At 35.6% G+C, this 18121-nt stretch overlaps 1 protein-coding gene across 1 annotated transcript; it reads right to left on the bottom strand.

The window, feature by feature from the left end:
- Positions 1 to 1692: 1692 nt before the first annotated feature.
- Positions 1693 to 16359, bottom strand: LOC149781879 (E3 ubiquitin-protein ligase TRAIP-like). The gene is made up of 3 exons (XM_089936073.1): positions 16248 to 16359; positions 7439 to 7963; positions 1693 to 4941 (listed from the first exon to the last, which is right to left on the bottom strand). Exons 2-3 carry the CDS (start codon positions 7956 to 7958, stop codon positions 4115 to 4117), a joined length of 1347 nt encoding a protein of 448 aa, XP_089792199.1. The 5' UTR covers positions 7959 to 7963; positions 16248 to 16359; the 3' UTR covers positions 1693 to 4114.
- Positions 16360 to 18121: the final 1762 nt, after the last annotated feature.

The raw sequence follows: 18121 nt of genomic DNA, 5'->3' as shown, positions 1-18121 counted from the left end.
TACTTGAAAAGGTTCTTTTTATAGTTAATCTAAATTGACAAATACAGGCAAAGCATATCTGTGTTGTGAAGACAGATTATTTACTTGCATTCTGAATTAACAAAATAAATTATATTAAAAGAACAAGTACGCAATTACTGTAATAAGGGTCATGAGACTTTTTGAAAGGTCACCATTTATCCTCCTATTTTTCCAGGTTCATTTCCAATAATGACAACTTTAGCTATCATATAATACTGAAGGCATATCCATTCCTCCGTTACTCTTGAATGTGATAATGTCACTGGAAATTAAAGTTACCTTAAACATCCAAATGAAATCACACCAGGAAACAAGAAAGCATAAAATATATAATTAATGATTCAGCATTCATAATTCATCATTTGAAGATGCCTTTCTGCCCCTCAACTCAGTTGTAGCCTTCTTTCACTGTGTCTAATGTACTATCCACTAATTTCTTCTTCCTCTATCTTCTTGATGCATCTAATTCCACAAATACAGCTGCCCTTTCCACATGACATATTTTTTTTCCGTGATGCAGGTCTTTATTATCTTTGTTGCACTCATGTTCACATACCGTCATCAGCTTCTACCATACCAGCCGTAGCTGTTTCAAAAGTAATACATTTGTAGATCTCAAAACTATCGATGATACTTAAACTAAACCAGAACCTTTGGCTTTGATTATCTTTGTAAGCTAAAAAGAACTTCATGTTTACAAGGATAATAATTTCTTCATGTTCTAATTTTTGTCTTACTCCAGAGAAAAGCTCCTTGAATTTCAAATGGATTTTAAGTTATAGAATGAAAAGGAAAGCATAAAGCTGTGAACTTAACCTTTAAGAAAGGACCAGCACTGTGGTATTTGGCACACATGCTACTGATGATGTGCAAGTATAACAGTTTCATCTCAAAACAGCTCTTAAAATTATAGTGCTGAAATAAATGTGTGATGGAAAACTTAAAATACAGATAAAAAAACATGACCATAAGACACAGCCCCTGTATGTTACATGTGACACTTTATAATGATAATGTGCATGCATACTAAGTTTAACACCTAAAGCTGAAAAGGCTCTAGACTTATAAAGTGGGAAAGAAAGTATGATGGTAAACTTCAAATACTGACCTAAGACCTTCATCTTTACTACAGGACTCGCAATGTAGTACATAACACAATGCACTGTAGTATATAACACAATGCAATGTAGTACATAACACAATGCAGTGTAGTACATAACACAATGCAATGTAGTACGTAATGCAGAACATAACACAATGCAATGTAGTACATAACAATGTAGTACATAACGCAATGCAATGTAGTATGCAATGTAGTACATAACACAATGCAATGTAGTACATAATGCAATGCAATGTAGTACATAACAATGCAATGTAGTACATAACACAGTGTAATGTAGTATCCAATGTAGTGCATAACACAATGCAATGTAGTATGCAATGTAGTACATAACACAATGCAATGTAGTACGCAATGTAGTACATAACACAATTCAATGCAGTACGCAATGTAGTATATAACAAAATGCAATGTAGTACATAACACAATGCAATGTAGTACATAACGCAATGCAATGTAGTATGCAATGTAGTACATAACACAATGCAATGCAGTATGCAATGTAGTATATAACAAAATGCAATGTAGTACATAACACAATGCAATGTAGTACACGATGTAGTACATAACACAATTTCAAATGATCTATAATGATACTAAGTTTCATCCTTTAATCTCAAATAAATCTAATACTTTTTCAAACAATTTTATTGATCTGTGATGTAAGTATACAGGAGATGTAACAGAGTTGATATACACAATATATTTGACTTGGAGGAACTAATGAATCTGACACTGTATATTGCAGAAACCAACAATTTTAAGATAAAAAGTTTACTAAGTCAGAACTGTATTTTTTTCTTCAGTTTTACTCGCTTGTTTTGCTTGCCTTTGCTGCTCAAATTTTAGTGGAGAGCAAGCTGTGACAGAAAAATTAAAATAAAGAGTCATGACCTTGACCTTGAAAACAGAATCCCCAATGTGCCAATGTGGGTTGACACACCTAATGATATTATATATATATATATATATATATATATATATATATATATATATATATATATATATATACCAGGTTCATCCCTTAAACTCAAAAGGCTTGAAAGTTACAGAGTAAAATGGCAAGCATATAGGAATACTTAATATATTCATCTGTGACCTTGACCTTGAAGACAAAGCACCAAATATGGGGCACAACACATGTTCTAGTGATGTACAAGTATACCAAGTTTCATTAATCATAAATGGCTTGAAAGTTATCGTTAAAAGACAGCTTTGCAGGAATACTGAAAATATTGAGCCTTGACCTAGATGTTGAAGATAGGACCCATAGTTGAATGTGACACACCTTTGATGTCTAAGTATACTAACTTAACCTCAAACAGCTCTGAAGTTATTGAGTGGAATGGAAAGTGTGAGGAAAAAATTTAAAATACTGAGATGTGACCTTCACAACACATTTCCAGTGTGGTATATGACACACCTATTAGTAATGATGAATAACTACACCAAGTTTCATCCCTTAATCCCAAACAACTTTCAAGTTATAGTGGGATGGAAAGTGTGAGGGAAACTTAAAAATAATAAGCTCTGACCTTGACCTTGACCTGAGGATGAGACATCCCAATGTGTTATGTTACGCTTCTTATAATGGATGTGTATAGGTATACAAAGTTTGATACTTTAATCACAGATGGCTTTAAAGTCATAGCTTGGAAACTAAAATGTGATGGATGGATATTATGGTTTCAACTCTTCTTTTTACTGAAGATGAAACTCCATATGTGTAAGATTAGACCAATATAGTCTTGATATAACTTATATTCCAGCTTATGGCAGATCTGGCACCTTGTTTTTATTTTTCTGCTCCTTATTTTAGGCTTACCAGAAACCAGTGAAGTAAAAAGAAAAAAAAACAGCATATCAAACTACATATAAAGAAAGAGTCCCAAGTGTGCCTGATACCACTCACAAAGATATTGAATCTATTTAGTGAACTTTATTTATCTTCTTTCCTAGACTATATATATAAATAAATAATAAAAATTATATTGCAAATAACAGTCCTTTCAAGTGCAGCGGATCCAGCAAGGGATTACTTGTGTCGGGGATTAAGATAAATGCAATAATCTGACAACAAGCAGTGTAAAACTAGTTTCTAACTAGTCTGAGCACTTTTGGCTCTAATGAGTCTTTTTCAAAGGCAAATACAAAACAGAGACAAGACAAAAAAATACAGGATTACCTTTGCAACATAAATAGAACAAGTCATTTATACAACCAGCACTGGATTATTTCTTGCCTCTGGTGACTAGGACCTTATTGATAACTAGAAACTGTTCATAGACCCATCTTTAAATTAGATACATTTGCTTTAACAAGGGATGCTAATCTGTACAGTTAACAAGGATTTCTAGGAGAGGTCCTTACCCCACTGGGACCTAGCTCCTAGAATCATAACTTAAAAAACCATAGAGATCCCTACCTGAAAACTGCAGTGGCTCAGTGGTTGTGGTGTCTTGTTCATGTTAAGAAGATTGCAGGTTTGATTCCCACAATATGATCACCCAAGATCCTCTTTGCTATGTGCACATCTCATCTGAGGTCTTGATACAAGCTTACAACTCTGAAATATGGCCTCTAGAGTGTTGATGAATGTACAATATAAGATGCACAAAACATTATGTATGCTTGGAAACATCAGAGGCACAACAATGGGCATGATTTCGACATTTGTCTAGTATTATACAGATATGGATACCATGACCTCACTTGGCATTTAGCTAGATGAGTTACAAAAACAGTAAAATAAAGGTAGAAGCACAAGTTTCAAATGCTGTATGCTATTAACAATAAATGATTTTACAATATGTTACATATCAACACGAGGAAATAAAAGATGTTTTTCAGGTTAATATAATTAACATTTTCAAGAAAATAATTAAATTAATGTAATCTGCTGCACCACATAAAATTTTCTTTGTCAAAAAACAACAACCCACATCACAAGTTGTGTGGAAAATTTTAGATCTAGTCCAGTGTTATAAATTCATCTAATGTTGGTAATAATGGTGTCTTGGTAGAAGCTAATTTTGACAGTCCTTTACTTTGACTGCGAGGTTTCTTAAACTGAGGTTTTGGTACTTTCTGTATTTGAGTAAAACTCTCATGGCCCCCAAGACCATTGTACCCCTTTCGAATGACACTACTGTAATCTGCTGAACCCTTTTTCTTAAAAATGTTCATAGACCCTAAGGTAGATGTGAAATTGCTGATATCTTGAATGTCTCTACGGGCTTTCTTGGTTGGATTTTGTTCAGAGGCACTGCTGATCTTCACATATTTAATTTCATTCTGTTCACATTCTCGTTTCATTTTTACCTCTGGAGGTGTAGGCTGTACAATATCTGGTGATGCTAAATCTATCAAACTGTCATTTTTGTCAGGTTTACTGAGTCTGACTGGTGTGGAATTCATAGAATTATTTGGACTTGGTTCCATCAGTGTTTCAATAAAGCTTGAACTTGCAGCTGCACTAGGACTAGCAATTGCCTTTTTCAAATGAGATAATTTTTGTTTCAGAACCTCCTTTTCTTTCTCTACTGTTTTTAAGTCTTCTTCAGAACGAAGCAGCTGTTCTTGTAAAATTTCCAGTTTTTTAGTCTGATCATATAAAGTCCTGCTTTTCAATAACACTTCTTTACGGCATTTATCCAGTTCATCTTTAAGAGTTTTTTTGTCTAACTTGACCCTTTCATATTCACGTTTAATCAAGGAACACTGTCGAGAAAGAAGTGTAATGGCCCCTTCCCCCTCTCCAGACTGAGCAATGATCTCCTGAGCATCACTTTCACATCCTGAAAAGAAGATTCAGAACCATTCATGTCGGTAGCACACATAGAATGTTTGACTACCATTACCTATGGAATTGCTTTGAAAGTCTAAAATATCAAAAATTAAAAGTTTCTATTTGCAAGTATTTTGACAGTAACATGCTGAAAAAAGGCAGATTTTTCAAATATTGTTTTAAACATCGACATTTGCTGTAAGAGAAAGCTCTCAATAAGGTCTGAATAAACTTTTATACTATTTTACTCCCTAGATGTAAGTAACTGCATTTCTAAACTTGATGGGGTATTTTGTGAACAGTGCAAAACATAAACTTACTATTCCAGACTGCCTTAATCATCAAAAATGATGTCCGTGTAAAATATGTATGCACATTTTAAGTATTCATCTTTCCTACGTGAAACTGAATGAATACCTTTGCAAACTATAATGTACTTTTATCCCTAATCATCCCTGACCTAGTAAAAATAGTAGTGGCATAAGGAGACTGGAATACAGCCATGAGCTTGCTTTGCATCTATGTGGTCCTGAATCTGATACCCAATACTGACCTTTGTAATGTAGAGGCCCATTATTAAAGGTCTGCGCTGTAAGGTTTCCTCTACTACCACATCTTGTAAAAGTGAAAAACTTTGTATTTAATCAAAGTTAAGTAATAAAAAGTTATAGCTACTCCTAATGGTATATAAATGTGACCCAGGACTTGCGTCATGTACCAATGTGCATGGTTGTCATGAGTAAGCAAGCGAGTGAGTGATCGATCACAGTGCATGATTCCTGTGCACAGGAATATTAAAATCACTTCCCCGCCAAACTAACAAAAATCTTCAGGCATTCCTACGCTAGGCTGGAGACGGACAACACCTCAAGCAGTGCGAGTTGTGAGCAGCACTGGTCTTTCACACAAGTGAAAAACAAGGGACTGAATATAATTTGGGAAAATTTTTTCTTCGGGTCTGGTAAGGGATAATTAGTTTTTCTGTGATAAAATTATAAATGCCAGAGGGTGGGTTGTATACTGTGTATTTTATTTGTGTTGGTTATATTCTGTATTGTATTTGTCTTGTATTCATTTTGTATTGTTTTAGGTTTACCTCGTACCATTTATAAATCCCACAATCGATGAGCTAGTCTTATTATTTCAACCCAAAATGAAACAAAAGATAGCTCACATAAATATGGACTCAGAAAATGAGTAAGATGATGGAAAAATCCAATCTGTTCACAGCAAGCTGAACATATCGCTAGACAACTAAAATTTTCTGTCACTTGTTAAATACTTGATAACATGGTGGCAAAATCCATACTTTTACCAATATTCTTGAAAATCTTGATTGTGAAAGACTTAACAATTAACGGATTTTTCCAGTCTTGTTGTTGTTATAGGGTTTAACGCCACTTTTCAGTACATGACAGGCTATACATGGCGGCCAGTATTACTGGTGGAGGAAGAACCCGGGAAAACTGCCAGAAAGAACCACAGACCCACGAGAAGCTACTGGCAGGCTTTCTCACATACCCACGTTGGCTGAATCTGAGACTTGAACCCATGCAGAGGTGAGATGGCAGTGATCCATAACGGAGAGCACTTTAGACCACTTGTCCACTCTGGGCCCCTTCCAGTCTTGTAGTGTGTTTCAGATTATGAATTACATGAAGAAAGCAACTGGTATTTAGTTGTAGCAAGATTTTCAACTTGGCCACTATAGTGGTCATATCTGATGTATGAGCAGCACCATTTTCATTTAGGACCTATGAGACCCAAAGATGAAAGTGTGTGTAAACTTTCATGGCAATCATCCAAGTACTTTTGGAACAGCAGTGATAACAAACTTGTGTTAACAGACAGGCAGATGACAGATGATGGACATGGGGCCCACCCTATAAGCTTTTCTGATCTATAACCAGTTGAACTAAAAATGAAACCTGGGCAACCAAGTCACCAAATGTCAGAACCAGCTGGCTAACCAGTGCCTGACATTTAGGATCTCAAATGGGTACATTTGTCATGATGAAAAGTAATCAAATGGGCTCTATAGACAAAATGAATAATATTAACACTTTGGTTTTCATTTTCACATAGTTGAAAAAAAATTAATAAGTGAGTAATCACTCTTTCAATTGGCATAACATTTAAGATTTTTAATCGGACAGCCCTGATTTTGCAAGGCAACAAGAGTTTTCAGTCCATCTGTCTGGTGGATAAATGAAATCTGTCTAATCCTTGAAAGGTACCTATCAGATTTGAAAATTAAGATTCCTCAAAATAAACAATTTCAATATATTTTCAACATTTTACATAAAACAAACCCATTTCATGCCATCATCATCTGGACTCTGATGTCAATGATTTATAACACAAGTTAGAATATTTATATTTAATGTATCAAAATGCAGCACATCAGCTTGGACAAATATTAGAAGGATATGCAAGTTTATGGACAGTTATTGTAGTTTGTGGTTGATTGTTTTGAGATTTCAAAACTTTGATTGGATTACATATACCTGACAAGAGTGTCTCAACTCCTTGAAGTTCAATCAGTTTTTTTTTAATTCTCTTGCATTCTTCCTTCTCCATCTCTATTGATTTCTGTTGACATTGGAAATATTCTAACTGTTTCTTAAGTGATGAGTTCATACTCTGCTCTTCCCGTAAAAGCCTCTCTGCTTGTGACTTTGCTTTTTCCACCTCTTTCAAGCGGCATGACAGCAAAGTTTTGGATTCTATTACTTCACCCTTCTCCTTGTCTTTCTCTCTTATCTTCAGTTTTAGATTGTCCACTTCATTCCTTAGCTTGTCAGAATCAAATTCTGCAGGATCGATTTCATCCCCACCATCAAAAAATAGTTTTGGGACAATACCTCTCTTGTTCACTTGACATCGACAGCTTGGACAGGTATTTGCTGTAAGAAGCCATTCATTCAGGCATGTATCATGGAAAATGTGCCCACAGGAAACTGCCGACACATTAACTGTGTCACCATTGACAAAGAACTCCTGGCAAATGCAGCACAATGCTCTCATGGTTTCTGAAGAGACAAAATATGATTTTCAGAACTGTGTTACAAAGCTTCAAAAGTAGCTGATTTAAAAGTAAGCATTTAATGAGAATCAAATGTGAAAATGAGACAGGAAATCCTGGAACAAGCTAGATTTTTACAGATATAATTTAGTAGCCATAAGTGGGTTTCAAATCTGCTAATATTCTTTAGCTTTTACTAATCCCCCAATGAAGTCAGCTAACAATAGGCTGACAATGTTATAAGTAAATAAAATGGGTAATATTGTATATAATATGAAACAAAATTGTACATTCAGTTACATCATGGTAAATCATAGTACTGTGTTTGTCACTTGGGACTGCAGATCATTAGTTAATATGTGGATGCAAGGCTCAGAATTAGCAGTAGCACACTAACCTATGGCAGATGCATTACCCGTCCAACTACTGTAGTAATTTTCATAATTACCCATTTTATTTACTTATAACATTGTCAGCCTATTGTTAGCTGACTGGCTAGTAATGTGTCAGTTGTCACCAGTCCGTGTTTGTGGGATTTATCAATCTACTAGACTTTCTGTCTACAAAGAAATTTATTTTAGATTTAAGTCCTGGGATGGATACTTACATTATTACTAAGCTAGAGGACTATAACAATTTTTAAATTTACTAGTCCTGTAGTCAATTTACTAGTGTGAGACGTCTTGTGAACCCTGTGCAATAACAATAATATTTACATAAAGTTTCATGCAGTGTGGTCCACAGATAAATTGTACCCTCCTGATATCTGACATTCAATGTACCCTTGTGAAATCTGAGATTGAATATACCTTCCTGATATCTAACATTCTATGTACCCTCCTGATATCTGACATTCAATGTACCCTTGTGACATCTGACATTTAATATACCTTCCTGATATTGTACTTTCAAAGCCTTTCACACAAATTCTTAATGCTGATATGACAATGATGATTCCTGAGGTAGTGGGTGGTGTTGGATCTTGAGAACTCATCAATTTTGGAAATAACACTTATTGCGAACAAATTTTTAAGCATAAATTGCTACAACTATGAATTCTGCATGATTTTCAAATATTTATCTGGGCAGTTACCTATTAATTGCCCATCTCCTGTCCAAAAGAAACCAAAAATATCCAACACAAGTTTCTCTAATGCAAGCAAGACTAAATCTTCAGATGGCATAACTGTAAATGGTTTCATTGCTGTGGAATTCATAAGTAAATCCCCACTGCTTCTTATGTTGGCAAGATAATAGAGCCCAATTTCACAAGTAAGATGCAAAAGAAATATCCCAATTATAAACAATGCCTTTGGAAAAACATGTTTTCAAACTAAAATCCCAAATACAAACACTCTCTTTGGAAAGAGATGTCTCCACAATACATTCCCAACTACAAATACTGCTTGGAAAAACAAGTACTTAATTCCCCAATATAAACACTGCCTTTGGAAATACATATTTTTAGACTTAGTTACCAATTACAAACACAACCCTTACAAATACATGTTTTCACAAATATGTTCATAATTATGGAAAGTGTGCATCAATGCAAAATAATTTACTATAGCATAAGAACTATATATTTATTCATGGCTTAAAATACACTGATGTTACACAATAATTAGGCCTATTTATTAATCGCTTATATACACCAATAACACAGGGTAACTGTATATAAAAAGGTTTAAATACATTGATAGCAAATACAGTAAAAGAACAGTACAACTACATGAACATCTGTATGTTTTAGATACAATGAAAGAACAGTATAACTGCATGTACATGTGTATGTTTTAGATACAATGAAAGCACAGTACAACTGCACGTACATGTGTATGTTTTAGATAGAATGAAAGCACAATACAATTGTAAGTACTTGTGCCTAGCTTAGATCCAATGAAAGCCCAATACAACTCTGTTTGTGCATGGTTTAGATACCATGAAAGCACAGTACAACTCTATGTACATGTGCATGGTTTAGATACACTGAAAGCACAGTACAACTCTATGTACATGTGCATGGTTTAGATACAATGAAAGCACAGTACAACTCTATGTACATGTGCATGGTTTAGATACAGTGAAAGCACAGTACAACTCTATGTACATGTGCATGGTTTAGATAAATTGAAAGCACAGTACAACTCTATGTACATGTGCATGGTTTAGATACAATGAAAGCACAGTAAAACTCTATGTACATGTGCATGGTTTAGATACAGTGAAAGCACAGTACAACTCTATGTACATGTGCATGGTTTAGATACAATGAAAGCACAGTACAACTCTATGTACATGTGCATGGTTTAGATACAATGAAAGCACAGTACAACTCTACGTACATGTGCATGGTTTAGATACATTGATAACACATGATAATACATACTATTCCATATTTTAAATATACTGATACCATATTATCTAAATAAATGGTATTTATGTAATAGTGTTTTACATCACTTAAGCACAATGGTGACCATATGGTACTAACTAAATGTAAAGCTCAAAAAAGCAAAAGAATTACACAAAAACTTTGGAACATAAACCCTTCCAAACAAATGTAAAGATGAAATACATGATAAATTATAAAATATAAAGAAATAAAAATTCTGTAAAATGTATATAAAACATAATATTAAGGTAACAGGTTTAAGATCCTTTTAACATAAAGCTAATTTTTTTTAAAATGTCCAAGATTTTCTTGGGTGGTGCATCTTCACGCTGTTTCTTCACAGTGCTCACATCAAAACTGGATGGAACTCCATACACAACAAGAATCTGCTCCGCTGTCAGTGGACACTGGCAGAGTATGCACTCTGGTTGAGGGGCACCCTTCAGGAGGTATGCACAAGTCAGAATATCTGTATCTTTTATGTGATAAACACAGTAACATATCATCTGTGATTTGTTCCATAAATCTGATGCAACTCTCCAATAGTGAGTCTGAGGTTCTGAAATTTATGGAGTTTTTATTCCACATTTTTTGCCATGTATGATAAACATGCTGATTTATACAATATTTGACATCAGTGTATGGAGTCTTTGATTCAGAAATGAGTGACAAACTGCATGCAGATTTGGCTGCTTTATAAATCCTTTATACAATTATGACTAGGTAGCCAACAGTACAGGGGGCCCCGAGTGGCCAAGTGGTCTAAAGCGCTCTCCGTTACGGATCACTGCCATCTCACCTCTGTCTGAGTAGGTTCGAGTCTCGGATTCAGCCAATGAGGGTATGTGAGAAAGCCTGCCAGTAGCTTCTCGAGGGTCGGTGGTTCTTTCTGGGGATTTCCCGGGTTCTTCCTCCACCATTAATACTGGCCGCCATGTATAGCCTATCATGTGCTGAAAAATGGCATTAAACCCTACAAAAACAACAACACCAACCAACAGTACAGAATGCTTTTGCCTGATTGTATCAGCACATCAGGTTTCATTCATCTCTGGGAGATTAAATGGCTGTCAGATTTAAGATTAAAGATTTTGCAAAGCTTTCAATGTGGAAAAGGAATCCAAAATGATGAACAGGTTTCAGTGCAGTTCAAAGCGATTTATGCAGTACAAACTGTGGCTTTATCCAGTAAAACCAGGTTAAGATGTTGCCATGAGGTGTTGCAAAGGCAGTTTCAAACAGGTGGCTCTGATTTCACTGATTTTGCTCTGAAAAGAAGCAATATTTTTGGGAGGCCCTGATGACCACAGAGGCAGTCTGGGGATACAGAATTTTGCAAAACTTTTATGAGTTTTCTGCTTGCTGCCAGTTGTGCTTATTCACCACCTGGGCATTTTTTTGCTTGGCATCTATACAAACCAACCTTGATTCTGTGGGTAAATAGTATACACAGCAACTTGCTTTAATGATACGTTTGTAATCTGTGCTAGAGAAACTAGTGTCACTTGCACTCAAGTGAATATGTTGTCAAATGACTTTTATCTGTGAGATCTGTCATATAGTTGACCTGCATATAATTTAAACTTGGTTATTTTGCACCTAACACTGTGTCATGCGTAAATGTCAGTTGACTTCAATATATTGGTTGATTATATCTCTCTCAATTGTGATTTTGTTGGATCCAGTTTTCAGTTGGATAACATATCCTGTCCTTCGAGCACAACCAAACACGATTTGTTTCTCAATGTTCATGTCAATGAACGTGTTATGTGTTATCGGACATAAGCGATACACGCTACAGTGTGGAAGACTGCGCAACATATATGGAGTTCATGGATATATTTTATTCTTTAATGCTCATGACAGAAAAAGGAATAAATGATAACAATATATGGTTAGTTTCTTTATTTTTAATATCAAATAAGCATTTTGTTTATTTATTTTATTGCAACATGCAGTGGGGGGGGGCACAAATTCAATATAAACTTATTTTGTTTCTTAAGTCTTGGGACATATGACCTAGGCGGAAAAAAATTCACAAGTTCTGGGACAGGAACAAAAATTAATTATTTTATCATTTCCCAATATATACGGTAAATATGGTAATGATTATTGCTTCTTATAGGTGAGGATGAACCTTAATGCCAAAAGGGTTGAATCAAATTTGTTTTTTCAGTGTACTGGGTTTGGTATTTTGAGCCTAAAGATGATATCATGTCAGATTCAATGAATTAGAAGATAGCCAGGTGGTATATTGAACTGTCAGTTTCTTTCATCTGAGACTAAGTGATGGTTCATTTACCTCAACGTAGAGGCCCTCCAATAATGAAGTTCTAAACACACCCCAACAAAGTCCATGTCCCTGATTATAATTGGATCATGTATCTGCAAGTAAAGCATACAAGCTGATCCATACACAATTAAGCCATAGTCAAGTTTAGATCTTTACTAATGAACCATGCAACTGGAATAAGACCGTATCATCTGCTCCAAAATATGTGTGCCCAAAATATTGGTCTTCTCAACAATAAATATAACACAATCATCAAGATGGAGCTTGAGATTTTCATCAATGTGATGTAACCATCATAAGATTTAAACTGCGAAAATGTTTAACTCCATCTGCATCTGTCCTTTTTCAAACTTTATTCCAGCTTATTTATAATTAACATTCAAAAGAATGCATACACTTTGATTTACAGCAGATCAAAAGGTTGTCGACACACAATGAGCAGTCACTTCTGGATTAAGGCATTTCACTATGCTGCCAATTTTACTGTTGAATTGGGTGATTGATAATATGCTGCACTGAGGTACACCCATCTCCTGTGGATACCTTTCAGAAAGGGTGCTGCCTGCCTTAACTCTAAAACTTCTTTCAAAAATTGGTAATGAAGCTAGGTAGGCAGCTCTCTTAAACCTAAGTGGAACAGATCATTCATTATGGTGTACATGTTACATCATAGGCTTTCTCCAGGCTGAAATTGATGGCAACTAGATATTTTTTCTTTATGAAAGCTTTTCTAATAAATGCTTCAAGCCCAACAAAATGGATATTGAACTTTTCTGGGTTCTAATTCATATTGAATGTATGGTACCAGTTTGACTTGAGATATCAGAAGAATCTATCAATTATCATCCTTTTCAGTGGTTTTACAAATGCAGCTGGTTATGATATGGGACAATAGTTGGAAGTGTCAGTGTTGTTCTTTCCACATTTTGGTAGATATCATTGTAGCTTCTTGCCAAGACGCTGGAAACTGGTCAGTTTCTCAAATTTTACTGACAATGTTTAGCAGTGTATTGAGAGTTTTGTTACATCAGGTTTCAAAATTTATTATTTTATATTGGATATTTATTAAAAAAAGTATTGGATATCACCTTGTCCTACTGAAGTATCATGGGCTCAATCAAGAGAGCCTTGAAGTTCTCCAAGAGTGAAGGGGTTGTTGTAGTCTTTAGCATTAGCTGATCTGAAACTGAAATGAACCTTTTCTTTCCTGTTTCTGACACAATGGAAGTTTTCAAAATAATTCTCATGACAAATTTTTGGAGAATGTTTTGGCCCATGTATTTAAACATTTGAGGTTTGGTCATGACCATTTCATTAGATTTCTTTTAATGTCTGATACAGCAGTTTTCATTGATGCCAATGAGTTTTTGTACCATGTTCCATACTGATTTAATACAGAAGCAAGAGTTCAACCTCAAGAATATGATCTCCATGTTTTCTTTTTCCTCTCTAATGATATGATGAGATTTAGAATGAAGCATATGGTCTTTTGCTGCTCACTCAGAAAGTAATTGGCTGGAGCTAAGTTTTTCAAATTCTCTCTCTGTCCAACCAAGCCCTAAAGTGCTCCAGCTATCAGAAAATGGTTGGTTAGCTTTCGATTCTCATCACTGGATATAATGACAAAATTGCTAGTTTCCCTAAGAACAATTTACTCTTTTGAGTCACTGGATGTAATTATTTCTGGTCCTTTTAAGGCCAGATCTCATACTATTGGCACAAGTTGTGGTTGCTTTTCATGTAGTGGCAAACAAAAATATTTGTTACACGTGTTCTCCACTTGCACCACAGCCCAACAGGGGGACAGAAATGTACATTAATTTACTGCATTTCTCATGTTTGGTCTACAAAGTGATATACTAGAACAACAAAAAATTATGCTCAATTGACCCTTGTCACTGCCATCAGAGGCTTTATCTCTGGCAAGGTTCCACGAACAACCTTTTTTTATCATATTGCTGACCTTTGAAAAGCATGGAGATTAGTGAAGCTTGATGTTACTAGATAACTGATAAGATCAGGGTTTTCAGGTGACATATTGTCACATTGGAGCAGCAACCACTGGTCTCACTTCTACTCAGTTACCAGGATCCTCTCTTTAGCAAACAGGCTGTGACCATCCCATTGCCTCTTACAACATGCAAGTGGATGTATAAACATATTCTACATCCCTGAATCCACATTGGGCCTAAATAAATGGAGTCAGCTCAAGATCATCTGTAAACAGAATATGTTCATACAAGATGGATGCCACTGTCAACACAGTGCATTACTAAAAGCTTGGTTTAGTACACAAAGGAGAAATTTAGAGTCAAACAGGGGTTTAACATGATCTAATGTTGCCAGAAAATAATAACTAGAGTGCCAATAGTGTACAATTTCACTAAGCAGAAATATGGACTTTAAGGATACAATGTATGCAAACTACCTCACAAAAATAATATCAATTTTACCTATTTCCAAAACTAAAAGCATACATGTATTAAAATGCATGTCTCTTGCTCTTGATCAAAGTCATCCAAGAGCTTTAAGAATTAAATGTACAGACTAAGTTTACATTTGCAGTCTTGGGCACTGTACAGATATTATGAACTTTTGAGAGAGTGACAGGTGTATGGTGAAATTGTTTGCATTTGCAACATGCACAATGGATGTTGGCATGTATACCTTTATGCTCCTTTCATGTACAGTGGCTGAAATTTCTTTGTACATTATTAATTTATTCTTGTACTTGTGGAAATTGTACATTATCTAAGCATACAGTAAACCAAAATGACTGAAAATATGATAAGTAATGTTTCTCAAATCACATCAACATGTAACTAGCCTTTTAATTAAAATGATCATCAGGAACCAGAAATCATTTAACAGCTATCTTAATCTCCTTGTCTGCTAAGATCTCATCCATGACACTTCACCTAATCCCATTACAAGTGGTTCAATTTTATTTGATAGCTTGCACACTACATAATCGATGAGTATTTTGTAGAAATGGATAAAGTTAAAAAGTATTTCACTGACAAAAAACTTATTTTTTTATGGAGTCAACTGATGGGATTTCATGCATCTCCACTAGTCCTATAATGTAAGACATAGCACACGTTATTTTTGTTTTAGTGCTATACACAACATGTTACATAAATAGCGGTGTCAAGGTCTTACATGTAGGACTAATATCTCCACCACCCACCAAGACATCTTTACAAATAACATTTGCAAACAAAATTAGGTAACTTCAGCTCTCTTAATGTTGAGAGGGGCATTTAGATGACGAGCTCTTAAACCAAAAGGGCTCGTTACCAATACAACATTTATGTATAGTAGGCTAGGGGGCGGGAGTCCACATTGTTACAGGTCTGGATCCCCTCCGTTGAACATGAAATAAACTAGGGGTATGGGTAGTCCTACAATGTAAGACCTAGCACATGTTGGTTTTGTTTTAGTACCATCACCCTCCAGAACAAAAATATCGGTTGATGTGTCTTACGTTGTAGGACTAGGGGGTATGGGTAGTCCCACCTGTAAGACCCAACACTGATATTTATGTTGTCTCTCCTATGCATATGAACAAGTTTTAACTGTGGCACTTATGCGGATTTTTACCATCAGATTAATAAATAGGCCTACGGGATCTTTTTCTTTTCACATAGAGTTACACAATCTATTCGGCTGTTTGTATTTTAGCGCTATACGCATGGGCAAATATTACATCCGATTCCCCTATCGGATCATCGCTCAGCCATTTCCGTCCGGTTGTAAAATAACCTCAGAGGTGGTTGTAGGAATATATATCATTTTGATGTGCATGGTGATTCACCCCTGACGGAGTGCACCAGATATATAACAAGCGCAAAATCCGAATCAATTCCAATTGTAATCTTGTCTCCTTCCGCCGCCTTGTTGTTCCATATCAACGAGAGTAGATCAGAATATAGTTCTTAATAGCTGCCTGCAGAGATCTGCTAGATTTATGGAATCTCATGTCTTATGTGATGACAAAATGTGTAACGGTAAATGATACCCATTACACCGTTTAAAGAACATTATGGCGAACATCGTAACAGTCGTTTATGCATTAAATCTAGCAGAGGCCAAATTTATTTATTTCTCCGCTTGACGGAAAAGGCAGAGAAGCACCGATTGCAACTTCTCGTTAGTCTTCTCGTGTCTCCTTCAGAATTGTTCTCGGTCGTGCTTTACACTATGCCATACTGATATCTCTCAAAAACAAGACCTTTAACGATCCAGCCGAATATAAAGTTTCGCTTTAGTTAAACGTTACAGACTGTTATACAACAAACAAAAATTCACAACTAGCACCATATACTCTGAATTGACCATTTACCACGAGAAAAGTATGACGAAACTGATGACTCAACATGTAATTAAAGTCAATGCTGACTTTCACTGCTGTCTCTATATTCTGTATATCCTGGGAATATATAGAATGTCCCAGTGTTACGACTCTTGTGGTCTTAATATAAGTAACAGAAACGAGCGAAAACCAGAACGTTTTGTGTGTGTGTGTGTGTGTATGATTTGTATTTTTAACGTAGCTTTAACAATTTTTCAGTCATATCGCTACGATGTCTGTAGTGTGACAGTTTATAGTGATGTCTAGCACTGGGGCATCGTGCTGCAGACATGTAGCATGATGTCCCACCCAGTCACATTATCCTGACACTAGGCCGACCAGTCCTAGCACTATTATCTTGATGCTGAACGCCAAGCAAGGCAGATGTTACTACCATTTTTTGTAAAGTCTTTGATATGACTCGGCCGGGGATCGAACCCACGACCTCCCGCATCCGAGGCGGACGCTCTAACCACTAGGCCACCGGAGCGGTGTAAAAAGTTTTGTAAAATTCAACACATAATTTAATTCCCTAGAATGCAGAGTGAAAATTTAAAAAGAACTTACCGTATTGTGAATGAAATCCCAAATAGTACTACAAGTTATACCACAAGTCCAAGTGCATGAACAGTACCGAGCAAATGAGGGGCCCAATTTGGATTATTTTGGCGACCCCCCCCCCCCCCCATTTACACCAGAGGGCCCCCTGTGAGCACGGCATTTGTAAATAAACTTTTAAACAAGTTTTATGTGATACTGATCTTAAAATTCTCTTCGATCGTTTTTAAATTACTTTCACTCTAGAAATTACTAACGCGCGTGGCCCCTGTGAGCGCGGGGCCCGATTCAGCCAGTTTGAATGTGCTAATGTACCAATAGCCTTGAAAGAGCTTATGTGCCAACAGTCTTGATATATCACAATGACATAACCCAAAAGATCCTTAAATGAATTCGTAATAATCCCAAAATATATTATTCCATTAATACATTATTAGCCCAAAATTGTTATTCCAATAATTCTTCTCAAATTATAACTAAACAACTAAAAGACAGAAATTAAGATTGGATTAAATACCTCGTTAACAACCTCAACCTTATATAAAAATTAAGACATAATAAGCTG

The sequence above is a fragment of the Sinohyriopsis cumingii genome, chromosome 15 (genome assembly GCF_028554795.1).
Source record: "Sinohyriopsis cumingii isolate HCF-2022 chromosome 15, ASM2855479v2, whole genome shotgun sequence".
Classification (NCBI taxonomy): domain Eukaryota; kingdom Metazoa; phylum Mollusca; class Bivalvia; order Unionida; family Unionidae; genus Sinohyriopsis; species Sinohyriopsis cumingii.
This window is presented reverse-complemented; position numbering and strand designations above follow the sequence as displayed.

Excerpts from the sequence above, each read along its gene's own strand:
- LOC149781879 (XM_089936073.1), bottom strand. The coding sequence starts at position 7,958 with ATGAGAGCATTGTGCTGCATTTGCCAGGAGTTCTTTGTCAATGGTGAC. Across the intron at positions 4,942-7,438 it reads AGTTGAGACACTCTTGTCAG|GATGTGAAAGTGATGCTCAG; the intron begins GTATATGTAATC and ends TCTTCTTTTCAG.